General features: G+C 39.7%; 2 protein-coding genes across 3 annotated transcripts; one reads left to right on the top strand and one right to left on the bottom strand.

Annotated features, from left to right (window-relative positions):
- Positions 1-2,966: 2,966 nt before the first annotated feature.
- LOC149831993 (Protein kinase superfamily protein) lies at positions 2,967-27,051 on the top strand. 2 transcript variants are annotated; one of them, XM_090014255.1, is made up of 5 exons: positions 2,967-3,102; positions 3,183-3,521; positions 3,639-3,893; positions 4,016-4,149; positions 26,943-27,051. In XM_090014255.1, the coding sequence occupies exons 1-5, from the start codon at positions 2,967-2,969 to the stop codon at positions 26,955-26,957; spliced, it is 879 nt and encodes a 292-aa protein (XP_089870381.1). In that variant the 3' UTR covers positions 26,958-27,051. The 2 variants fall into 2 exon arrangements, with proteins under 2 accessions (XP_089870381.1, XP_089870380.1); XM_090014254.1 differs by lacking the exon at positions 26,943-27,051 and adding an exon at positions 7,843-8,128.
- On the bottom strand, positions 8,323-10,440 carry LOC149831994 (fatty-acid-binding protein 3, chloroplastic-like). The gene is made up of 3 exons (XM_090014256.1): positions 10,292-10,440; positions 8,898-9,077; positions 8,323-8,456 (listed from the first exon to the last, which is right to left on the bottom strand). The coding sequence occupies exons 1-3, from the start codon at positions 10,370-10,372 to the stop codon at positions 8,430-8,432; spliced, it is 288 nt and encodes a 95-aa protein (XP_089870382.1). The 5' UTR covers positions 10,373-10,440; the 3' UTR covers positions 8,323-8,429.

The raw sequence follows: 27,051 nt of genomic DNA, 5'->3' as shown, positions 1-27,051 counted from the left end.
CCCAGAGATCATGTCTTCTATCAAATGAGGGATGGAACCCCGGATCATCGGGTTATCCAGTCTTATTCCTTCTTCCCTAGGTGGTATTATTCTTGGTTCGTCACCTTCTCACGTATGTTCCCAGACCATTTGGATGACTGTGGATTGAAGATGGCATCGGCAGTTGGCAAGCGAACCATTAACGACAGTCTAATTCAGGCTATGGCAGAATGGTGGAATCCACGTACCTGCACATTTTGGTTTCCATGGGGAGAGATGACTTTGCTAATGGACGAATTCAGTGACATCATGGGATTTCTAGAGCCAGCTGGTCAACCAGATGATCCGGTCGAACAGCAGTTCCTGATCAATGTCAAGGGGATAGATGTTCGAGAAGCATTAGCCAGAGCTACAGGGAGCAGATTCTGGCCTCTCACTAAGATCAACGGAAGTCAGTTCCTCGATCTGTTCGGATTCTATCGCAAGTATGGAGCCTACGAGAAAGTTGACACCTTGTCTCGAGCAGCGAAAGAAAGAATTCAGCATGCCATGGTCCTATGCACAGTAGGATTGCTATGTTGGTTATTTTCTCACCATTCCATTTTTTCTCATTTCTTGTATTCAAAAGAAATTCTTAACAAGTCATGACCATTTGGGGAAACCATTCAACAACTCAGGTAGCTGAATTCAGTTGCTATAGTTACTATAAACTATTAAAGATAGAATTTGCTTGCAGCAGGAAATGAAGTGGGTCGCCATCATAGCACACCTTGTATCTTAGCTCACAGTGAAATTCATGTACTGGGTTTTTGCTCTTTTGCTTAAACATGTTCCTTTTTTTGTCCAAACTTCACCAAAATTAGCAAAAACTATGTAATGTGCTGGGCTTTTGTGCTTTTGTGCTTTTTTGCTTAAACTTTTTTTTTCTTGTACAAACTTCACCAAATTTAGGAGAAACTATGTAATGTGTTAGGTTCTTGTGATCTATTACAAACTCATTTGAGATTGTCTTATCATGTTTATAGCGAATGCAAAACCCAACCGAATGGGTTAAAATTTAATTTTCGAGCTTGTACACGAGCCAAGCTCGAGCCTAAGCTAGCTTGGCCCGTTTCACTGCGGATGAGATAAACGAGCCCAGCTCAGCTCGGCTCAAAACTTGGCACAAGCCGAGCCTGAACACCAGGTTAAGTAAGCGAGCTCGAGCTCATCTTGTGTTCATCCCTTGTTGATGTGTCAACGGTAAATTAAAGTCTTCACATAACATGTGAACATGATAGCCTATTTGATAGGTGCTTTGACATGCACAATCAATCAAGTTTTGCTTCTAGCATGACAATCAATCTCCTATTGTCCATTCACACGGTATATAACCAATCATCAGTTATATTCAATCACCACCCCACATCTCACTTGAGAATCACTCATGTTACTTTGAAACCATCAGAGTGAGCTCCATGTGCAGCTTCATAAAATGAGATGTGTGGCCAGGATCGATCAAATAATCAGTTATATACAATATGCCCTGATCTGCTCTGCTCTAATGACCGCTATCCTACATCAAAATCACGTGGTGTTGCATCATATCGTGACCTATTTCCCTTTCACATTGACCCTCCAAAACGAATGGAGCCCTTAGATGGGAGAGGCTAGAGGATGCCATCTTGAAGTTGGTCCCCCACATTGTGCAAAAAGGAGACAAGTCCAGGCTTTGTGCTCAACCGAAAAGAGAGGGTTCACATGAACTATGCTGGGCAGTAGGTGGGGGCAATTGACACCCCAAGCCATATTGGTGAAGCCACGTATACACACACACACTATATATGTATGTTGGCTAAGGCACAGATCACTTTTTGAATCTTCTTCACGAGCTTCATGCATAGTCAATAAGACCCCTTTGATTGGCTGCCCACCAATGGTTGGTGTTGAAAAAATGTAGATAGGACAAGCTCACCCTTTGTAGGCTACACGCGTACTGCTCTCTCTCTCTCTCTCTCTCTCTCTCTCTCTCTCCTTTCAAAAAACGGGCTTCATTTTTCTAAAACTTTAGATGTGAGCCATAGGTTTCCTGAAAATTGCCAAACAAAGACCTCAGGTTAACCTCCAACATTTTGGCAAATGTAACTCTTTGAATTTTCTATGTTCAGTTGAAAGTTGTGTATTTACCCTCGCAAAAAACAGTATAGGTATTTGTCATTTCAGAATATTGTTGTCGTTTAATCTGGGTTAATGGTCAATGGTAAGAGCAAGTCTCTATTTAACAGCTCTCAAAGAAACAGAGCCTCATATCGGCAAATTCAGAAACATGAGGCCCTTTTAGGGGATTAAGTGCAAAAGGTTGGCCCTAAATGGGAATCTCTTAAAGATTTCAGTGTGAGCAGGCCACCCTTTTGAAGATCGTCATTGTATTGGTCATAAATAGAAACTCTTTTAGAAAAAAATCGTCAGATTTTATTACTTGGACCATGGCGTGTTAGCACATTAACCATTCGTTTGCTAAGTTGATCCATACACGTCTATTCTTGAAAAATGCAATGTCATGTGTTAGCGCTCAGCATTAAATTTGTTTCTTCCAGAAAAATACCACATAGGATGCCGACATTCAGGTTTCTGCAGTCTTAAAGCTAGTCTTTTTGCTAAAATTAGATCGTTGAATGATAATGAGACCTTATTTTTCCTTTCAACATCTTTCTTGCTGAAAATTCAACCTTTTGTCACCTTATGAACTAGTTTATAAGAACATATTCATCTCTATATCAGTTATAAATTTCTCGCCCCTCAGAGAGAGAGAGAGAGAGTTTTCAACTTAAAGCCAACGATCTTTCCCTGAGATCCTTGGACCAACAGAAAACACTGATGCAACAAAAGCACAGCTGCATATCAGCACATTGTGAGAAACAGCAAGCAACAAGCAAGTGAAATGTGGCATTCCTGATCACTGGGATGTTTTCTTTCCTGTGTTTATCTCCATAGAGCGAATCAACACCATGGGAAATTCTCGACTACTAGTATTTTACATCACAATATGCGTTGTGGCATTTATCATTTCAAAGATCATCATCTCAGTCCTCCTCTACTTGAGATGGTGCAAGAAGCGGCAGGTTTTCCAAGATAATATATCAGGTACTTGAAAATCTTCCATTATTATACATTCTTACAATTTCAAAAAATTTGCAACAGATCTGAATAGCTTGCTGAAACAGGCGGAAAAATGGTGATCTTTAAATCATCAGTCATGCAGTCTCTTACCTCTGAGGCCTTCCTCAAGAAGACAATGAAGCTATCAAGCAAGGACATTATCGGATCCGGAGGTTATGGCACAGTTTACAAACTCATCATAAATGAAAACATCTCATTTGCAGTAAAGAAGCTGAACAGGGACTGTGTTGAGAGGGATCGCGGGTTTGAACGGGAGCTCGAGTCGATGAGTGACATAAAGCACAGGAACATTGTCCCTCTTCATGGATATTATACTGCTCCACAGTTCAACCTTCTGATATATGAGCTTATGCCAAATGGAAGTCTAGATGCAATACTCCATGGTAACATATGCTATATGGAGTTTCCATGCTTCTGAATTATCATCTAATTACTCCAGTTTCCATTTACTTCCAACTTTCAGAGTTTCCATGTTTTTGAACCTGTAAAACTTGGTGCAGGAAAATCCAATAACTGGAAGCCTTTGGATTGGCCTTCAAGGTATAAAATAGCGTTAGGTGCAGCTCGTGGAATAGCATACCTTCATCATGACTGCATTCCTCATATAATTCATAGAGATATCAAATCTAGCAACATATTGCTTGATCAAAACATGGAGGCTAGAGTATCAGATTTTGGACTTGCTACACTAATGGATCCAGACCAGACACATGTATCAACAATTGTAGCAGGCACATTTGGTTACCTAGCTCCAGGTAAAATCTTGACTTTATGGCTTATCTTTACAATCTCCCCCATGGCTATTTTATGACAATCTTATGGTTTCTAAAGCATTACATTCTGACTATGAGGCACCTGTTATCTTTCTTTTTCTCAGAGTACATAGATACTGGAAGAGCCACTGAAAAAGGAGATGTTTATAGCTTTGGTGTCCTGCTGCTTGAGCTCTTGACTGGAAAGAGGCCAACAGATGAAACATTTATAGAGGAAGGCACAAAGCTTGTAACATGGGTAACGTCTAAACTACAGAAATAAATAATTTTAGCCTATGAAAAAGAAACTACTAGATAGGTCACAGAATATGCAAGGTTTATGAACAGAAGCTTGCTTTCTTTTTTAGGTATTGTAGCTAGTTGATGGCTTTGGTGTTCTTATGCATGAGCTATTGAATGGAAATAAGCCAACAAAGTGATAGAGATTATATAATTGCCCTCGCTGGGAGTTGAAACCATTGTTGAAGGGGATGTCTAGTCTATTAAGAGTCACAAACAAACACAAAACAGAGCATTATATACGTTATTGATCTGTCCAGTTAGCATAGCTTTTCATCTTAAAATTGAATGTACTGAGCCATATCACCATCTAGCTGGTATAACATGATATGTCATATTTGCAGTTCCATTTTTCATAGTCTTGAGTTGAGCAAGTTGCTTTTCTTTCTCAATAGCTGGTATAATGAGCTTCCTTTTTCTCAGTAATACTTGGGATCTTACAGTGGACTGACACTTTTATCATTCTTATGAATTATCCATCGTGCACTTTGAATTTCAATTTTAAGCATAATTTTACAATTATTTGCTACTTGTATTCCTTATTTGTTTTCCTTAGAAGATCATGCTATTTTAGGTCATTTGGTCTAAGAATCAAAGATTCTGGTCAGTGCTTCCTTTTACAACAAACTGTTGTGAGCTTGAGTTGTTAATATTTAATGCTTTAAAATGAAAATTGACCTTTGTTGAGTAGTCTCGTAATTGCTCAATTATCAAAGCAGACTTCGGTGAGAAAGAGAAGAATGGTTAACTATAGAGATGAATCTACCATAAAGAATTAGTTTGGAGATTCATAGGCTAGAGTTCTAGTTACTGAAAAAAGAAAGACCAACCATTTCATTATAGAAGTGGGGGCTGTTGCCAAATGCTCAGAAATGTCATGGATCTCTGTACATTATTTCAAACATAAGCATTAATTATAGCAATGTTTGAGGAATCCCCTGAACCCCCAGTTTCAAAGAGAAAGTACACGTTATGAAGGTCGATATGTGGCACATTACAACAGTTAACTGACATGGAGGAAGTGCTCCAAGATTCATTGCATAAAGGAGAGGGACCCTGATTATTTTATATGAAAATTCACTAAATCACATGGGGACTGGGGAGGAGTGTTGTTAACACCAGTCTCAATTTTCACGTCTCAGAACAGTAAAGAATGATGATGGAGGCCCATTCTTGGAGATGAAGTGAGATGAGTTATCTAGAACAGAGCCAAAGAGAAAGCCCTAGCCCAGATGGCCACCCAATTGAGTTTTTTAAATTCACATAGGGGAAAAGAAAATTGAATATTATGGAAATGATGCAAAAAGTTTCATAGGGTGGCATTATTCTCAAGAACATTAGTAGCTGGTTAGTATCACTGAATATGCAGGAGCTGTGACATTTCTAGGTTTTGACCCGTTTCACTACTCAATAGCACTTATAAAATCATAACAGAGATGGTGGCACATCATTGAAAATTGTGTGCTTCATCTTTTGTTCCAAAATTAGAAGGCGCATGGAGAGGATATCCAAGTGTGGAGGTTTACTGCAAATGAAACACTTGATGCCAATCACAGTGTCTACCAGCATTTCTTTTGAAGGATTTCTTTTTTCTTTTTTAGACAAGCTGGGGGATATCCCCCATGGGATTCAAATCTGAGAGCCTTCAGTTATGATCATAGTCACAAATATCAGAATCGGCTATGTCTCGGCGAGGCTATTTTTCACGATATTATAGGTTCGGTGATAAATCTTGGGTCTTAAAAAATTTTGAAAATAACAAAAATAAGTAAGAAAATATCATGTTTAGACAAAAAATACATAAATAATAAAAGAAAGAAGTAAAAAATGTAAAAGAAAGAAAAAAACATATTTAAAATGTAAAAAATAAATTAAAACAGTAAAAAAATGATAATATTGTGATAATATCACAAGAATATCGTGATATTCTCATGATAATATGGCGATATTATCAAATTGGTGATATTTTCAAAATATCATGATATTTTACCTGTATTATCGTTTGCTGAATTTACAATGATAATCTCACAATATTTTGAAAATATCGCCGATATCTGTGACTATGGTTATGATAGTGCGGCTGAGCATTAAGGTTGGTTTCTAAAAAACTTATAACTTGGCCAATGGGAATTCTGATTTTTTGTGTGGAGGGATGGGGTCCAGGGTACATGGATTGGCTTGATAAAGGGTACTACACTATCATCAACTCAGTCGGTGGTCTCTGCCAATGGTACACATATGAGTGCATCGGTAAACACAGATGGATGCATATGTACACTTATATGTGTTGGAATGTGAGGTTAATCAAGATTTTCTCAAAACATACATATATAGATACATGATTGCACATATATCCTCATGTTACAAGGCTCCCATGATGTACATAAGCATCTGTGTCATGTTTCATGCCCATGTATGTGCTTATGTATAAATCTTTCTATCATAATCACACATATCAATATCAGCTATATCTCAGTAACACAAAATCTTCAGACATTTTCCAATCAATCTTGGGAAAATCTGAAAAAAAATCAAGCCAAAATCTCATGATAATATACTTTTGTTAAATATCAAGAAAATCTCAAAATGCCATTATGTAAAATTTAACAAGCGTAAATATATTACGAAAATAAGAGAAGCATAGGCTTTAGTAATAAATTTTTCATTCTTTCAAAAAAAACATCTAGAAGACTTATCTTTAATTTCAAATTCCTGTCATGAACAGCTATTTAGAATTATTTTATCAGTGACTGCTTGATATGCTTTAATCCTGCTTTCATATCATGTAGCTAACTTGCAGAAAAAAATAATGAAATTGTTCAGATTTCTTAATGGATTGCTTTGTTTTCAGAATAAATTGGAAGCTGAATAATCACATTTTCCGATGCTCCAAACTCCAAACAATAATTTTGAAGAATCATACAGTCAAAAGAGCATATTTAAAACATGGTTGCCTTTCAGTAAAACTTTCAAAAGCCATTAACATAATTAACATGAGAAATCCTAAGCCATGATGTGACAAAGGCCATCTTTGCATAAGCAATGGACGGATTCATGGTTTTGCAAGAAGCTTGTCTTATCCATTTCACCAGACCTATGTCACATAGGTGCGGGTGCGGATGCGGCACTTTAAAAAACTTGGGTGCGGGGGTGCGGGGAGGATATATATATATATATATATATATATATATATATATATATATATATATATATATATATATATATATATATATATATATATATATATATATAATTTTTAACAGTTTTAAGTTAACACTATGTGTATTTGTGTGCATTTATGTATTTATATATATAATATAGATAAAAAGGGACTTGATTAGGATTAACTGAATCTACTTTTGGATAGAAATGGACCTCAGTGTGGTTGACTTCACCTAACACAAAGGAAGCTGTGTCCAAGTGTCGCACCCGCATGGGTGCGGGTGCGACATGGGTGCAGTGCCCTGTTAGAAGAGTCTGTGACACATAGCACCAGACTATCAAATTTCAAGATTTATGTTAGCTGTATATTATTAATGTCTTATCATCACAAATATCATGCATCTCAAAAGAATAAAAGAAAAAAATGAGTTTCCCCATTGACCATTGTCTGTGTAGGATTATCCACTAAGATACAGCTCATATTTTGTAGGTGAAAGCAGTTAGGGAAAGCAAGAGGGAAGAGTATGCAATGGATGATGGTTTAGCTTGCTGCCCCATTGAGGAAGTCAGGCAGGCGTTTGACATTGCACTGAAGTGCCTGGAACCAGATTCATCTAAGAGGCCAACCATGAGTGAGGTTGTCAAAATGTTGGAGCAGATCAAATCCAACAAAGATTCTTTCAGCACTTAAATGCTATCACACTTCGAATAGCTTTAATGATGATGTTAATGTGAAGTCTTTAATATGAAGCATTAAATTCTTATTCCTAGACTTGGATATATGATAAACTTTTGAAAGATTGGCAACCCAACATCTGATTTATCTCTGGTACTGTATTGGTTATGTTATTCATAAGTGTTGATGGAAGACAGTGTAAGTTGGGGCTATATGATGAGATATCCAACACGAAGACTTCATCACACGCCATCATTATCCATCTTCATCACGAGTGCTGCATCACTGCCAATATAGTGTGCCCGTCCACTTAACAACAAGAAGGCAGAAACAATATTGTAATTGTCATCTGATGATTCTGATCATTGTCATTTGAATGTCCCTTCAAAAGAGCACAGCTTTCATCTTAGGTCAGCATATCCTCGTAGCTGCAGAGTAGGCGCAAAAACATAAACACCACTAGCGCTGTCTCAGAGACCACAAAATGCTTTTCATTTTCCTAGTTTATGCAGTTATTCTTTTGCAAAAACAGGAAATGAATATTTCCTTGTTCATCCTACAACTTGGAGAGGAGTTTTGAACAGGATCATATTTAAATACCAGAATTTCCATCTATATCTGCTATTCTTGTTTATTCTTACAAATAAAATATGTTTCTTTCTCAACATGGGCAAGCTGGTGTAAGCTGAAGTCTTTCTTTGAACAGAACATGACAAACATAAGCTCTCATAGCTGAACTTTTTGTATTGGATTTTTGCCAATCAAATATGAGCAAAAGGACAAGCATGTGGCATGAATACAAGTTACATAATTTTCCACTCCTACAAGTCAACACAAAACTGGCTATTTTTAACAAAGATAAGACTCACTTGTTTGCCTCTGCAGTTACCCAGATTCATATTGAATTTGCAAGCCCTGATGCAACTCTCTTTAAGGGAAGGTGAAACAGGAGACTCCCCAAAGTAAACATAAAATAGTGACGAAGGAACATTGATTGAGTTGATGGTAGCATCCACATTGAAAGGAAAACCATCAGCAGAGATTGAAACCTGTAGACATGGATGACATGGATTACTTTGTTAGTCAACTAACAAGAGCAGAACAATTGAGAGAACATGAATCCTTACATTTTAAAAGGTCTGAAAGAAGGTGGAATTCAACAAAGAAGAAATGCCAAAGGGAAAAGAAAAGACATCTTTGTATTTTTCAAGTCTTAAGTATCACTTTCACCATTTCAGAAATCAAATACATAATCTGTGTAGTTGTCTTTAAAAACCTATGTGGAGTCTCAGAGAGAGAGAGAGAGAGAGAGCATATTTTGGATGGTTGGAGCCAGGTGAGTAGTATAACATTGCCTTGCTTCTTGAAATGTTTCTATAAATTTGGATAGTGCAAGCTCGTCAACAGCAGTCGGTGTTTTGATCCTCGGTTAAATGGCATCATTCAGAGTATCTCAGAAGGTTTTACAATCAACATCTCGAACTAACACTATCTGAATTGCTTTCTCCATTTGCGCTGTTAATCATAATTCAAAATTCAGAGAAACATGATCGACCACTTTCTTTCTCAATCGATCCATTCAAGTTCAAAGCAAGAATTGCTCTCCTTACAGTGAAAAATGGAAGTGAAAATCAAGCCATCTTCTTGAATTTGAGCTGTAGATTTTCCTTTCCAAGCTGACAGTTCTCCCACTATACCAGGATGTAGGTATAGGCCGGCAGAATAAACTTTTACACCAATGATTGAAAAAACCTTCTCCCTATATCCTAAAGTTTTAGCTCAAATAAATTAGTGAAACCAAACCTTAAATTCCTTAGTGTGGTTAATCAACCAACCATATACTGAAATATCAAGTTGGTCACCGACTCCGGACCAGAAATCAAACAATGGGTGGAAATAGTCTTTACTACCTGTTCCAAGCAATGTCAAAGAATCGGAGCTACCGGGTACGGTCAGTCAGTGATGTTGCAAACTTCAACTTGGTTGAAGGTTCCACAACAAATTCTTGGGTAACATCTGTGTAAAACCATCCTACTAAAGCGTGGGAAGACTATTTTCCATTTGCAAAACCGCCTTCCCGTTTCATCGCAGAGGCATAAAGATAAACATCACCCCCTACGATCTCGATGAGAACCGTGAGGGCCTAGGGCCTATAAAAAGCACTCGCGATGAGCCCTCCACCCCATCATTCCACAGAGTGAGCAAGAGTGTGAGGAGAAAAGAGAAAAAAATAACGAGAAAGAGTTGCAGGAAGAAAGGTTACCGAAACCACCACCAGCAACCACTGTAGGTACACCGTCCTTCTTCTCCTTTTCTTCCGGTTGATCAGAGGGCCGGCAGCCATAGCTACAGACGAGTTGCAGAAAAAAAAAACGAACAACAAAGCGGGCAGTCATGGATGTCGACCTTGTTGCCAAGAGAGAGAGGATCGGCTCTGATTGGCAGCCCCTCTGCTTCGGGAGAGGAGAAATCGGGAAGGGGCCGTGCTCGTTTCGCCCCTTTTTTTTTTACCCAGCCAACCGACTTGAGTCAGCCTGGGTCGCACCCAGACCCAATCAATTTATATATATATATATATATATATATATATATATATATATATATATATATATATATATATATATATATATATATATATATATATATATATTTGGCTATATCGAACCAAACCGAATCGGTCTGAATTAAATTGGTCCAACTCGATCTTACTGAATCGGACCAACCCAGTTGGACCAAACCGGTCTAGGTGTGAACCAGACCGGGTCTCGGTTCTCTGTCTAGATCTGGTCTGATCTGGATCAAATTGAATCTGAGTCTAGTTCAATCCAACCAGTTTGAACCGATCCAAATTGAACTAGATCTAAAAAAAACTGGGTCTGGATCCTATCTGACAATCTAGATTCAGATCATAACTAGATCTGGTTAGGATCAGTATTGGATCTAGATCAGAACTAGATCTAGTTTGGATTAATATTGGATCTAGATTAAAACTGGATCTGGTTCACATCAGTGCTAGATCTAGCACCAGAGTTGGGTCTGGATTCAATTGGATGAATCAGTTCTGGATTCAAATCAGAACTAGGTTTGGATCCTGTCTAACAGTTTTGGATCTAGATCTAACTCATATCTAGATAGATTAGTTCTAGATCCATATTAGAATTGTGTTTGGATCTAGTTTGACAATTCTATATCTAGATTAGAACCGGAATTATATCCAGTTTGACAATTTTGGATCTAGATCAGAACTGGATCTAGTTCATAATTAGTTATGAATTTTGATAATCCAATTGAGTTTTTAAACAAAACCTAGATGGGTTGAGACTAGGTTTAGTAAACCTAGTACTCTAAACTCAGACCGAACATGTTATGACATAGGATTAGTTAGGTTAAATCATAAGAGTTGAAATAACCAAATTATTCTTGTGTGTACCCAATATCCGATTAAGTAAAATGGGTATAACTTTACACTTTGAACTCAGAATTGAGTGAGGTTTTGTGTGTTGTACTCGTATAGTAAAGAAAAATCTCTTTGTCTTCTTGTTTTGGTCAAATCAAGGGCACAAAAATCGAGATCTGATGAGTCAGCTTGAGAGAGAGGTATTTTGATATTTTGTCAAAATATAAAGAAGTTATATGTATTAATATGAACATGCTTGTGTGATGATCAGATCATATTGTTAAAGCCTCTTGAGACTCGATTGCAACTAGAGTATAGCATTCGTATTCGAGGAAAGAGATACTATAAGTATTCTTAGTTGTGAACAAACCATAATGTGTTGCATATTATTATTAATGTTGTATATTAGCATGTCTAGAAATGTAGCTCTTGAGTATGAGCATGATATGTATAAAATGATAATGCATGAGATTATTGTAATGAGATGATTATATAGATATGTTAGTCATGTCACGCATATTAGAAAGAGATTATATTTATGATAATATATTTATATTATAATCTGCAAATAACATGCATTGTGATGAGATTGTGATTAAACTTGAATCTAGTCATGTCATGTAAATTTTATATTGAGATTAGTATGCATAAACCCTTAAATTTTGAAAGTGGCGACCTGTGGAAAGGGTTACCTAGTTTCAGGCCAGAGTGTAGCTACCATAGAGAGTGGGTCACCGATGATTTAACGATGCAGAGACTCTACCTCATTGCATGCTTAGTATGATACATAGTGTAAAACCTAATATCATTCTGAGATTGAGAGTGAGATCTGTCGTGATTATTTCACGATATCACTCGTGAGAGAACGAGTAAAACATGAGTTTGATAGTAAAGTTCAAAGTAATGGACTTAAAATATAACTTAGGGTTATATTCACATAGTATCTGATACTTTAAACAACCATGGATGGTTGAAAGTCATTATGATTAGGATATAACATGAACCATGCTGAGTTTGAGTTTGATCATCACATCCTGGCTTGCTACCGGTGGGGTCCTCCTTATTGTTTCACTGCAGTTTCTAGTAATTCAAGGATCATTAGGAGTGTATGGTTCATAGTCTGGCCAACATTGTAGAATTGAGGTATTTTACTCAGGTTGTTATGCCCATAGATGGCTATGATTGGTATAGCCAACCTAGTGTTATAGTTTGGTGTGAGTGAGTGCTTGATTGAGAGTGTTAAAGAAGAAAATTAAAACATGCAAACCTTGTGGTGTGTCAAAAACTAAACTCATACTAGAGGCTTAGAACCCACTACAGTTGTAAGTTAAAGCTATTATTTGCTTATAATATTTTTTACTGAGTTATAGATTCACCTTCTGTATAATTGCAACTATAGATTCCATGCACACTAGTGCAGGCAAGACATGATTGGCTACTCCGACTTTGCAGCAGAGTACTAGTTAGTTTACTTTCTTGTCATTGAATACTTATATAATCATTATTTTTGCATGTTATGAATGATGAACTTTATAAAAGAAATTGAGTTATTAATAAAAAAAAAAATTAACCATGTTTTCTCTTTGTGAACTTTGTATGTTTTCCCTCTGGAAAGTTAATTCCAACCGGACTTGAACTCTTGAAGTCCCAGATCAGGGTGTTACAAACTATGCCAAATGAATTCAACAACTCAAATCTATGCGCAATTAAGGTACCAATGGAAGGAGGAGTAAAATAAAAAAAGAATAAACTTGATGCTCTTAGCGTTGTAGGAGCCCAAGTCCTCTTCTTTAATGTGGTGTTCAAGGTTGAGGGGTAACAATGCATCGACGACTTCCTAGCAAGAGATAAATTACAAAATTTAGACATGGTGGGCATGCAAATGCTTGACGCAGAAGCAGCCACAGGACTCACAAAGATTCCAACCATTTTTTCCTTTTTTATCCCAAATCTCTTAGCAAGTCCCACTTGAGTGGAGCCTCTCCTTCAACATTTCCATTCCCTTCTTCAGAGTGATTATATATGACAACTTTTACTATAAGAGCAACTATGGTCATAATCTCTCTCTCTCTCTCTCTCTCTCTCTCTCTCTCTCTCTCTCTCTCTCTCTCTCTCTCTCTCTCTTTGACAGACCAATTTATTAGAAGTTCTCAAAATAGATAAGATCGGTATATAAGAACAGTATAAAAAAGGAATGACCTTTTTTATCAGAAAAGAAAGGGCATTGGTGTATTATTGATAAGGAATGATCCTTATATACAATAGGGTAAATGGTAATAAGAAACTATTGTTTAAGAATATTTCTGTAAATAACAAATCACTATAAACGGTGGATTAAAATTAGGATTAAAACTTGAATTTATAGTAGTGTTGTTGATATTGGTTAACAAGATTTGAGTAAACCTTAATGAAACATTCAATAGTGTATGTAAATGACAAGCAGTTGTTCAGCTAGAAATGTAAAAAATTACTTCTAATCGGGTGCTTTTATTTTCTAAACATTATATAATAATTGAAGAGACGTGGTAACCTGATGTATTTTATAGCCATCCATATGTGAGATCATCTCCTTTAATAAAAGAGAGTTTGTTGGTATGATCACACTCTTGGGTAGCCGTTACCCAGCATAAGGAGATCTATCAATTTTCTCTTTTATAAGAGAAAATCAGTAACTGCCTCACATTATCCAAATGAAGCACGTTCAAATGTGCCTCATTTGGATAAACCTCACTATTGGGCAGTTCGTGAGTTAGAGAGAGTGGGCCCACCTCCTTCCTCAATGCATGAACCCATGTGTGTAACATGGTCATTCTCAGTCATGTATGACCAACATCTTTCACTTGGCCATATGAAAATAATCACAATGCAGGATTTTGCATCCCACTATTGGAGTATTTCACTTGCATCAATGTTCCTGGAGTGAGTTATATATTTTTGTTATTCATCCAACCACTTCTTATTAGACATATCTTAATCTCATACATGATACATGTTTTGAGAACATTTCGTCTAATATATCATTTGTTAAGAGATCATCAATCATATCAGATGTAGGTAAGTAAGTGACTTTGATTTCATTCATTTCAATCATGGCATTAATATACTGATATTTTACCATTATATGTTTACATTTAGAATTGTTCGCTCAACTCTTCATTAGTGAGATAACAGCTTGGTTATCACAATAAATTAAACTGGCCCGTTGGTTATATCCTGGGTCAAATCATTAATGAAGTGGCTTATCTAAATGGCAAATGTAGTAGCATTATTGCATGCAATATATTATGCTTCTTGAGTATGCTTAGCTACGCAACCTTGTTTCTTACATGACCAGGAAATTGCTCCTCTTTCGAGGAGAAAAATATATTCAGAAGTAGATTTACTATTATCTTTGCTACTTACAAAGTCAGCATTAGAATATCCAGTTAATTCTAAAGCATCATCTTGAAAATATAATTTCAAGTTTATAATCCCTTTTAAATATGAAAATATTTTTTTCACTGCTTGCCAGTGAGGCCAACAATGATTACTTTGGTAGTGACTAATGTGGCCAACAACAAAGCTGATATCAGGCCTTGTGCATAGCATAACATACATCAAACTTACTATAGCGTATGTATAAGGGACATTATATCTTTTTTGTCCATCACTAGGATTATCATTTTTACTCAATTTGACACATTTTACGACAATTGTTCTAACAAACTTGCAATCATTCATTTTAAATTTCTTGAGTATATGATTTATATACTTTTCTTGACTCAAGCTTAAAAGTTTAGAATTTCTATCTCGAGTGATTTTAATTCCAAGAACATAGGATGTCTTGAAAGTGTTATAGGATCGATACAACTAGCACTAGAGAGGGGTGAATAGTGCTTTTAAATAACGTCTTTGGAATTTTGAGATTCGCAAAGCAATCACACAAAGAACACGAGAATTTATCCTAATTCGGTCTTCCAGACCTACATTCAGTCCTCAAGCAAAACCTGCTTGAGATTTCTACTATCAACCTTATGTCACCACAAGAATATACAGACTAAATTCGGTCTCACTTTCAGTAGCAACCCTACTGAAAGCAAACAACTCTTTTAAACCAAGGAGTCCTTTTCTTTTACAAAAAAATATAAGTAAGCACACTTACAATCAACGTACGAGCCTTTCTTATAAATGCAGATGAAATGCAATTGGCTTTTGAGGTTGTTGAAATACTCCACTCACGAATTCACTATCTCTCAAAAGAATTTGAGTGAAAAACCGGAGTGAAAATATCAAGTGAGTGAGAAAATGAATAGCAGTGAAAAGCAAAGAATTCGATCTTTGTAATTCAATGTAATTCGATGTTTTTGAGTGTGTAATGCACTCTTATTTATAGTTGAAAGATTTCATATGTTGAGGGTATGAAGGGGTGTCAAAACAATCACTTTTGAACGGTCAATTCGTTTGAAAAATGAAAAGACACACCTTTTAAAAGTTACAGAAAAATGGCAATATTAGTCGACTGGAACAATAGTTAGTCGACTAAAATCAAATATTATCAGGCTGACAGTTATTGTCAGTCAACTACTGTGTTTAATAGAGCCGTTTTAAAATCTGAAGTTTGATACTTAGTCGACTAATGAATAGTAAGTCGACTGATGAAAATCATCAGTAGACTAAAAAACCTTTCAGGCGACAACTGTTAAATTTTTCTGAAAACAAATATTATGTCCAGTCGACTAAGAAAACCTTCAGTCAACTCCTGCTAAATTTTCCAGAAATCAAACATTTTGTCTGGTCGACTAAAAGTCGATTAGTCGACTAATTCAGAAAGTTGACATTTTTGCTTTGAAAAATTGGCGCAAAAAAGTTGGTCGACTGGTGAGTCTGTTGGTCGAGTAATAAACATGAAAAATTAAGTAAAGAGTTTTCTAAAAAGATTTTCATGAAGAGTTCTTTTAGAAAAAAAAATTAAAGACTTTTTAGGTGAAATGCAATTGAAATATGCACTCTAAGTAAGGCTCTTACAAGAATCCAAGATATTTAACTAAATTTATATTTGCACATATGTCTTCAAAGATTCTTCATTGAGTTCTTCAATTTTTGTCATCTTTGTTCATTGCCTTAGCTGAAATGCAGTTGATTCACTTGTTCATCATCAAAATCTAGTTCTGGAAATGTCATATACAACTTCATTGTCGTAACAATCTCCCCCTTTTTTATGATGACAAACTAGTCAAAGATAGAGCATTTAGATGCATAGATGAAGATTTTACTCTCCCTATTAATATGTTGCAAAAAACAAGAAGTTAGCACAATCAAAGCATATATATATCACATATTGATTGCTTTGTATTTTCATCATTACTTCATGCATTTCTATTTTCTTCCCCTTTGTCTAATCAAAAGGAGTAAGGGCAGTCATAGCATAAGCAAAATGCAAATTTAAGTTCAAAATATTACAACCCAGAAATTATAAAAGTTCAGGAAAAGAAATATTGTTTTATCAAAGCAATAACAGTAAACAAAGTTCAAGAGAAGTGTTGCTTGATCATCTCCTTGAGTTCAGCAATATCATTCTGAATTGACGAAAGTTGTTGAGTCACATCCTCGCGAAAAGTGTGTTGATGTAGCTCCAAAGCTTCTATACATAGCAAAACTTTATCATGATCATGATCAATAGTGACTTTCTTTCGTTTTACTTGAGATGGGGGTGTCATAGAAGATGGTGATGGTTCAAAGGATGTAGGAGATCCAAAAGGTGCACGAGGTAGATAGGTGAATTTCATGCGTTTAAAAACAGTTTCATCAAAGATTTCCTTTTGCGAAACATACTTTTCATAAGTTTAAGGCACTTTGAAATATTTGAAAATGTTGGTAAGAAGACATCCATACGGAAGAAAGGGTTTTTGTTTCCACAATGTAGTAAAATACAAGTTGGCCCAATTTACAAAAATATTTTCAAATAAGACGTAAAGAGCCATAGAGAGATCTGTGGAAAGAAGAATGTCCACCGATAATCGGTAGGGCCTGTTTTCTTTTATTGCAATAGTGAACTCAAATGAACAAATAACAATAGGCTGAATGATAAAAAAAACTGAATAAAGCAATACAAAAAGGGAATAAATAATAGGTAAAGAAAGGAACAACTAAAAATAATACGGCGGCTGCCAAAAATCAATACTCTCTGCCCCATGCAACCCTAGGAGAGGGTTCTTAAAGGCTGTTGTTGGATCCGGGTTGCGGGTCCAGCCTTGGACCCGAGTCGCGATTTGGGTCGGCTTCAGTCTGCTACTGGATCTCTGACGTTCCGACTGTTCCACGCCGGGAGTAGGTACGCAGGGGCACGTCCCTGCGTCGCGGCACCATACCTGCGATTGGGTCAGACACGTGGGTCCGATCGTTTGTCACCTGTGGTGGATCGGGCGTCCGTACCATACCTGGGTCACGTGTTATGGATCCAATCGAGTCCTGCTTTGCATCATTCTTTGATGCAGTGGGAGTGCTGACTGCATAACACCTGTTGGCTGAATGTGGTGACCCGAACTTTACGGTCGTGTGATGCGCAGAAATGGAGAAGAATGCCCACCGGTAATCGGTAGGGCCTGTTTTCTTTTATTGCAATAGTGAACTCAAATGAACAAATAACAATGGGCTGAATAATAAAAAAACTGAATAAAGCAATGCAAAAAGGGAACAAAGAATAGGTAAAGAAAGGAACTGCTGAAAAAAAATATGGCTGCTCCCAAAAATCAATACTCTCTGCCCCACGTAACTCTAGGAGAGGATTTTTAAAGGGTGTTGTTGGATCTCGGTCGTGGGTCCAGCCTTAGACATGAGCCGCGATCCGGGTCGGCTTCAGTCTGCTACTGCATATGTGACGTCTGGACTGATTCACACCAAGAGTAGGTATGCACGGACACATCCCTGCATCGCGACACCGTATCTGCGATTGGGTCGGACACGTGGGTCTGATCGTTTGTCACCTATGGTGGATCGGGCGTCCGTACCACGTCTGGGTCACATGGTATGGATCAAATCAGGTCTTGCTCTGCATCATTCTTTGATGCAGTGGGAGTGCTAATTGCGTAGCACCTGTCGGCTGAATGTGGTGATCCGACCCTTACGGTCGTGTGATGCACAGAAATAGAGAAGAATGCCCACTGGTAATCCGTAGGGCCTGTTTTCTTTTATTACAATAGTGAATTCAAATAAACAAATAACAACAGGCTGAATGATAAAAAAACTGAATAAAGCAATGCAAAAAGGGAACAAACAATAGGTAAAGAAAGGAACTATTGAAAACAATACGGTTGCTGCCAAAAATCAATACTCTCTGCCCCACGCAACCCTAGGAGAGGATTTTTAAAGGTTGTTGTTGGATTCGGGTCGTGGGTCCAGCCTTGGACCCGAGTCACGATCTAGGTCGGCTTCAGTCTGCTACTGCATCTATGACGTTCATAATGTTTCACGCTGGGAGTAGGTACGTAGAGGCATGTCCCTGCATCGCGGCATCATACCTGCGATTGGGTTGGACACGTGGGTTCGATCATTTGTCACATGTGGTGGATCGGGCGTCCGTACCATGCCTGGGTCACGTGGTATGGATCCAATCGGGTCTTGCTCTGCATCATTTTTTGATGCAGTGCAAGTGTTGGCTGCATAGCACCTGTTGGCTGAATATGGTGACCCAACCCTTATGGTCGTGTGATGCGTAGAAATGGAGAAGAATGCCCACCGGTAATCAGTAGGGTCTGTTTTCTTTTATTGCAATAGTGAACTCAAATGAACAAATAACAATGGGCTGAATGATGAAAAAACTGAATAAAGCAATGAAAAAGCGAACAAACAATAGGTAAAGAAAGGAACTGCTAAAAACAATACAGCTGCTGCGATCCGGGTCAGCTTCAGTCTGCTACTGCATCTGTGATGTCCAGAATGTTCCACGTCGGAAGTAGGTACGCAGAGGCATGTCCCTGCATCGCGGCACCATACATGCGATTGGGTCGAACGAGTGGGTCTGATCGTTTGTCACCTATGGTGGATCAGGCGTCTGTATCATGCCTGGTTCACGTGGCATGGATCCAATCAGGTCCAGCTCTAAATCATTCTTTGATGTAGTGGGAGTGCTAGCTGCGTAGCACCTGTCGGCTGAATGTGGTGACCCGACCCTTACGGTTGTGTGATGCATAGAGATGGAGAAGAATGCCCAGCGGTAATCGGTAGGGCCTGTTTTCTTTTATTGCAATAGTGAACTCAAATGAACAAATAACAATGGGCTGAATGATGAAAAAAATGAATAAAGCAATGCAAAAAGGGAATAAACAATAGGTAAAGAAAGGAACTGCTGAAAACAATACGGCTGCTGCAAAAAATCAATACTCTCTCCCCTACGCAACCCTAGGAGAGGATTTTTAAAGGTTGTTGTTGGATCCGGGTCGTGGGTCCAGCCTTGGACTCGAGTCGCGATCCGGGTCAGCTTCACTCTGCTAATGCATCTGTAACGTTCGGACTCTTTCACGTCAGGAGTAGGTACAAAGGGGCACATCCCTACATCGTGGCACCATATCTATGATTGGGTTGGACACGTGGGTCTGATCGTTTGTCACATGTGGTGGATCAGGCGTCCGTACGATGCCTGGGTCACGTGGTATGGATCCAAACGGGTCCTGCTCTGCATCATTCTTTGATGTAGTGGGAGTGCTGGCTGCATAGCACCTGTCGGCTGAATGTGGTGACCCTACCCTTACTGTCGTGTGATGCGTAGAAATGGAGAAGAATGCCCACTGGTAATTTGTAAGGCCTGTTTTCTTTTATTGCAATAGTGAACTCAAATGAAAAAATAACAATGGGTTGAATGATAAAAAAATTGAATAAAGCAATGCAAAAAAAGAACAAACAATAGGCAAAGAAAGAAACTGCTGAAAACAATACGGTTGCTGCCAAAAACCAATACTCTCTGCCCTACGCAACCCTAGGACAGGGTTTTTAAAGGTTGTTGTTAGATTTGGGTCCCGGGTTCAGCCATGGACACGAGTCGTGATCCGGGTCGGCTTCAGTCTGCTACTAGATCTGTCACATTCGAACTGTTCCACGTCAGGAGTAGGTACGGAGGGGCACGTTCCTGCATTGTGGCATCATACCTGCGATTGGGTCAGACACATGGGTCTAATTGTTTGTCACCTATGGTGGATCGAGCGTTCGTACCATGCCTGTGTCACGTGGTATGGATTCAATCAGGTCCTACTCTACATCATTCTTTGATGCTGTGGGAGTGCTGACTGCGTGGCACCTGTCGGTTGAATGTGGTGACCCGACCCTTACGGTCGTGTGATGCGCAGAAATCGAGAAGAATGCCCACCGGTAAACGGTAGGGCCGTTTTTCTTTTATTGCAATAGTGAACTTAAATAAACAAATTACAATAGGCCGAATGATTGAAAAAATTGAATATAGTTGTGCAAAAGGGAACAAACAATAGATAAAGAAAGGAACTACTGAAAACAATACGACTTCTGCCAAAAATCAATACTCTCTGCCCCACGCAACCCTAGGAGAGGGTTTTTAAAGGTTGTTGTTGGATTCGGGTTGCAGGTCCAGCCTTGGACCAGAGTCGCGATCCGGGTTGGCTTCAGTCTCCTACTGGATCTCTGATGTTCGGGTTGTTCCACGTCTAGAGTAGGTACGCAGGACCATGTCCCTGCATCGCGGCACCGTACCTACGATTGGGTCATACACGTGGGTCTGATTGTTTGTCAACTGTGGTGGATCAGGTGTCCGTACCATGCCTGGGTCACGTGGTGTGGATCCAATCGGGTCCTGCTCTGCATCATTCTTTGATGCAGTGCGAGTGCTGGCTGTATAGCACTTGTCGGCTGAATGTGGTGACCCGACCCTTACGATCGTGTGATGCGCATAAATAGAGAAGAATGCACACCGGTAATCGGTTGGGCCTGTTTTCTTTTATTGCAATAGTGAACTCAAATGAACAAATAACAATGGACTGAATGATAAAAAAACTCAATAAAACAACGCAAAAAGGGAACAAACAATAGGTAAAGAAAGAAACTGCTGAAAACAATACGACTGCTGCCAAAAATCAATACTCACTACCCCACACAACCCTTGGAGAGGATTTTTAAAGGTTGCTGTTGGATCCGGGTCGCGGGTCCAACCTTGGACCTGAGTCACGAACCGGGTTGACTTCAGTCTGCTAGTGCATCTGTGACGTCTGGATTGTTCCACACCGGGAGTAGGTATGCAGGGGCACATCCCTGCATCGCGGCATCGTACATGCGATTGGGTCGGATACGTGGGTCTGATCGTTTGTCACTTATGGTGGATCGGGCGTCCATACCATGCCTGGGTCACGTGGTATGGATCCAATCGAGTCCTGCTCTGTATTAATCTTTGATGCAGTGGGAGTGTTGGCTGCGTAGCACCTGTCGACTAAATGTGGTGACCTGACCCTTACGGTCGTGTGATGCGCAGAAATTTAGAAGAATGGCCACCAGTAATCGGTAGGGCCCATTTTCTTTTATTGGAATAGTGAACTCAAATGAACAAATAACAATGGGCTTAATGATAAAAAAACTGTATAAAGCAATGCAAAAAGGGAATAAACAATAGGTAAAGAAATGAACTGTTGAAAACAATACGACTACTGCCAAAAATCAATACTCTCTGCCCCACGCAACCCTAGGAGACATTTTTTTAAAGGTTGTTGTTGGATTTGTGTCGCGGGTCAAGACTTGGACCTGAGTCACGATCCAGGTGGGCTTCAGTCTGCTACTGGATCTCTGACGTCCAGACTGTTCCACGTCAGGAGTAGGTACGTAGGGGCACATCCCTGCATCACGGCACTGTAACTGCTATTGGGGCAGACACGTGGGTCCAATCGTTTGTCTTCTATGGTGGATCGGGTGTCCGTACCACTCCTGGGTCACGTGGTATGGATCCAATAAGGTCCTGCTCTGGATCATTCTTTGATGCGGTGGGAGTGTTGGCTGCGTAGCACCTGTCGACTGAATGTGGTGATCTGACCCTTGCGATCGTGTGATGCGCAAAAATGGAAAAGAATGCCCACTGGTAATCTGTAGTGCCTATTTTTTTTTATTGCAATGGTGAACTCAAATGAACAAATAACAATGGGCTGAATGATAAAAAACTGAATAAAACAATAGGTAAAGAAAGGAACTCCTGAAAACAATGCGGCTGCTGCCAAAAAATAATACTCTCTGCCCCACGCAACCCTAGGAGAGGGTGTTTAAAGGCTGTTATTGGATCTGGGTCACAGGTCTAGCCTTGGACCCGAGTCGCGATCCGGGTCGGCTTCAGTCTGCTACTCGATCTGTGACGTCCGGACTGTCTCACGCCAGGAGTAGGTACGCAGGGGCACGTCCCTGCATCGCGGCACCGTACCTACGATTGGGTCAGACATGTGGGTCGGATCGTTTGTCACCTATGGTGGATCGGGTGTCCGTACCACGCTTGGGTCACGTGGTATGGATCTAATCGGGTCCTGCTCAGCATCATTCTTTGATGTAGTGAGAGTGCTGGTTGCATAGCACCTGTCGGCTGAATGTGGTGACCCGACCCTTACGATCATGTGATGCATAGAAATGAAGAATAATGTCCACTGGTAATCGATATGGCATGTTTTCTTTTATTGCAATAGTGAACTCAAATGAACAAATAACAATGGGTTGAATGATAAAAAATTTGAATAAAGCAATGCAAAAAAGGAACGAACAATAGGTAAAGAAAAGAACTGCTGAAAACAATATGGCTGTTGCCAAAAATCAATACTCTCCGTCCCACGCAACCCTAGGAGAGGGTTTTTAAAGGTTGTTGTTGGATCCGGGTTGCGGGTCCAACCTTGGACCTGAGTCATGATCCGAGTCGGCTTCAGTCTGCTACTAGATCTCTGACGTCCCGACTTTTCCACACTAGGAGTAGGTACGCAGAGGCATGTCCCTGTATCGCAGCACCGTACCTGCGATTGGGTCAGACACGTGGGTCCGATCGTTTGTCACCTATGGTGGATCGGGCGTTCGTACCACGCCTGTGTCACGTGGCATGGATCCAATTGGGTCCAGCTCTGCATTATTCTTTGATGTAGTGGGAGTGCTGGCTGCGTAGCACCTGTCGGCTGAATGTGGTGACTCGACTCTTACGGTTGTGTGATGCGTAGAAATGGAGAAGAATGCCCAACGGTAATCGGTAGGGCCTATTTTCTTTTATTGTAATAGTGAACTCAAATGAACAAATAACAATAGACTGAATGATGAAAAAACTGAATAAAGCAATGCAAAAAGAGAACAAACAATAGGTAAAGAAAAGAACTGCTGAAAAAAATACGTCTGCTCCCAAAAATCAATACTCTCTGCCCCACGCAACTCTAGTAGAGGGTTTTTAAAGGTTGTTGTTGGATCTGGGTCGCGGTTCCATCCTTGGACCCGAGTCGTGATCCAGGTCGGCTTCAGTCTGCTGCTGGATCTGTGACGTCCAGATTGTTCCACTCCGGGAGTAGGTACCCAGGGGCACGTCCTTGCATCACGGCTCCATACTTGTGATTGGGTCAGACACGTGGGTCCGATCGTTTGTCATCTGTAGTGGATCGGGCATCCGTACCACTCCTAGGTCACGTGCTATGGATCCGATCGGGTCATGCTCTGCATCATTTTCCCGTGGTTGGGAAGAAGTCGGCTCTGACGACTTGTCTCCATAGTAGGCATATAGATCAGACACGTTGAAAATAAGCGAAATGTGCCAATCGTCGGGGAGCTCAAGGAGGTAGGCATTCTGACCCAATCGCCAAAGAATCTTAAGAGGACCATACTTCTTAGGACTCAACTTGCCATAGGTGCCTGCGGAAAAATGCTCGGGACGCAAGTAAACCCAAACTAGCTGACCAACTTGAAACTGGACATCGCGACGACTTTGATCTACGAAAGCTTTGTAGGTCTTGTAGCTTTCAACAAGTTTGGCTCAGACCTGTCTGCGGATATCATGCATATATTTGACGGCATCAAATGCGTCTGGGGCTGGATCTGGGATATCGAACATAGGGGCTAGGTCAACGACATGGGTGGGTGACCGACCATAAACCACTTAGAACGGAGATTTGCCTGTAGACCGGTTGATGGAATTGTTATATGCGAACTCGATTTAAAGCAATACGAGGTCCCAAGTTTTGACATTCTCCCCCACTAGACTCTGTAACAGGTTTCCCAAGGTGCGGTTGACAACTTCGGTTTGGCCATCTGTTTGAGGGTGGTAAGCACTACTAAATTAAAGTGTGGTCTTCAATAAGGCCCATAACGATTTTCTAAAATGTCTCATAAAATGGGTGTCGCAATCTGAGGTAATCGTGTGAGGCAATCCATGAAAATGGGCCACGTCCTTGAAGTAATACCAGGCTACTAACGAGGCGTCAGTGGTCGGCTTATTCGGAACAAAGATAGCCATCTTGAAAAATCTGTCAACTACAATTAAGATGGAATCAAAACGACGCGTGGTTTTGGGAAGACCCACAATAAAATCCATGGACACATGCTCCCAAGGTCGCTCAGGAATTGGCAATGGAGTATACAGACCACTATTTTGACGATCACCCTTGGACACCTGACACACTCGACAACTCTAAACAAACTTGACGACATCTTTATGCATTTTGGGCCAAAAGTATCGTTCATCCAACAGTGCGGATGTCTTATCGTGTCCAAAATGCCCAGCTAGTCCCCCTTCATGCAATTCGAAAACCAATTATAGTCTAAGGGAGAAGGCAGGCACACATAATTGATTACTCTGAAAAAGGTAACCATTATGGATAGTAAATTCTGTGTCAGTTGTGCTATCAGGGGAGAGGCACCTTCCCCAGAGCTTCTGAAAATTCGGGTCTGTCGGGTACAACTCCTTGCACTGCTCGAATTCAATGACCTTCACTGACATAGTCATCAGAAGGCTATTCTTCCTACTAAGAGTGTCAGCCACCTTGTTCAGAGTACCCGACTGATGCTAAATCATAAATGTATACTCTTGCAAGAAGCTGACCCACTTGGCATGATCAACACTTAGCTTCTTTTGACTATTAGGTACTTCAATGTCTCATGATCCGTGTACAAGACAAACTTCTTATAAATGAGATAATGCCTCCAATAATGAAGGGCTTGTACAACGTCATAAAACTCAACATCATAAGTGGAATACTGGCACCTGGTCTGAGTCATCTTCTCACTAAAGAAAGCAACATGTCGGTGGTTCTGACTCAAGACGACGCCAATTCTCACTTTAGAGTAGGGGTGGCAATCGGGTCGGGTTAGCGGGTCAACCCGGCGGGTCAACATACCTCAACCCGAACCCGACCCGTTTAATAAATGGGTCGGCTATGGCAAACACGAACCCGACCCGTTTATTAAACGGGTAACCCGCCACGACCCGCCAACCCGTTTAATAAACGGGTTGGGTCGGGTAAAATGGTTGACGAGTTAGCGGTAGGGTCGGGTTGGCGGGTTGACCCGCCCACCTAACCTGTTTATTAAACAGGTCAGCCAGGTTGGTGGGTTGGCATACCCCTAACACGAACATGACCCGTTTAATAAACGGGTTAGGCGGGTCGACCCGTTTATTAAACAGGTTAGTTTAAGCCCAACCCGAATCCGCCTAAGAGGCGGGTTGGCGGTTCGTGTCAGGTTTTGCCACACCTACTTTAGAGGCATCGCACTCAACCTCAAAGACTGCATTGAAATCAGGAAGAGCTAGGATAGGAGTACTAGTCATCCTTTCTTTGATGGTCGTAAAGGCTTTTCCCGCGACAGGCGTCTAATGGAAACTAGTACCCTTTAGACATTCTGTGATAGGGGCCATGAGGGTACTGAAATTTTGCACAAAAACGACGGTAGAAAGTGGCTAACCCGTGAAAACTACAGATCTCTCTGATAGTCTTTAGGGCAGGCCAATCTACGATCGCATGGACTTTTACAGGATTTGCCTTAACTCCATCGGAAGACACAATAAAACCAAGGAACACGACACTGGATGTCATAAATTCACATTTTTTGGTATTGACATACAACTTTTTGTTTCTTAAGATCTTCGGGACCTGATGCAGGTGACTCAAATGGTTCGACAAAGATGAGCTATAAATTAAGATATCATCAAAATACACAATGACAAACTTTCCTATACAGGGATGCAAAATTTAAATCCAATTACAAAATTTGTTGAGTTATGCACATATGAAAGTTATAGTGTGCAACAGGTTCAATACTTATGGAATTATGTGTGTGGTTGATATAGCATTGTATTTTGCTAGTTAAATTTCTTATGCAGTTCTTTGCTTGTAATAGTTAGCCTAAGTAAAATGCTTGTAATAATTTTAGCATCGTGCTCATGATAGTTTGCTCTATGACTGCTGAAAGCAAATTGCTATTTAATTGTCTGTCTACTTGACATATTAAATTATTCTGCTCAATTATGTTCTATATTGTCTTGTCTGTGCACCTACCCGTTTTTAGTGAAATTGACCCATTTTATGAGCAGGTGATGGATAGGTAATACAGTCTGCGATGGCACGATGGCGTGATGAGATCAAGACATAGCTCTTTCCTTGACATTTCACTCCTGAGGACATGTTGGTAAATTTAGTATG

This window comes from Nuphar pumila, chromosome 7 (genome assembly GCF_984573655.1).
Source record: "Nuphar pumila chromosome 7, dmNupPumi1.hap1.1, whole genome shotgun sequence".
Lineage (NCBI taxonomy): Eukaryota > Viridiplantae > Streptophyta > Magnoliopsida > Nymphaeales > Nymphaeaceae > Nuphar > Nuphar pumila.
Note: the sequence above shows the minus strand (reverse complement) of the source record. Positions and strands in the feature narration are given on the sequence as shown.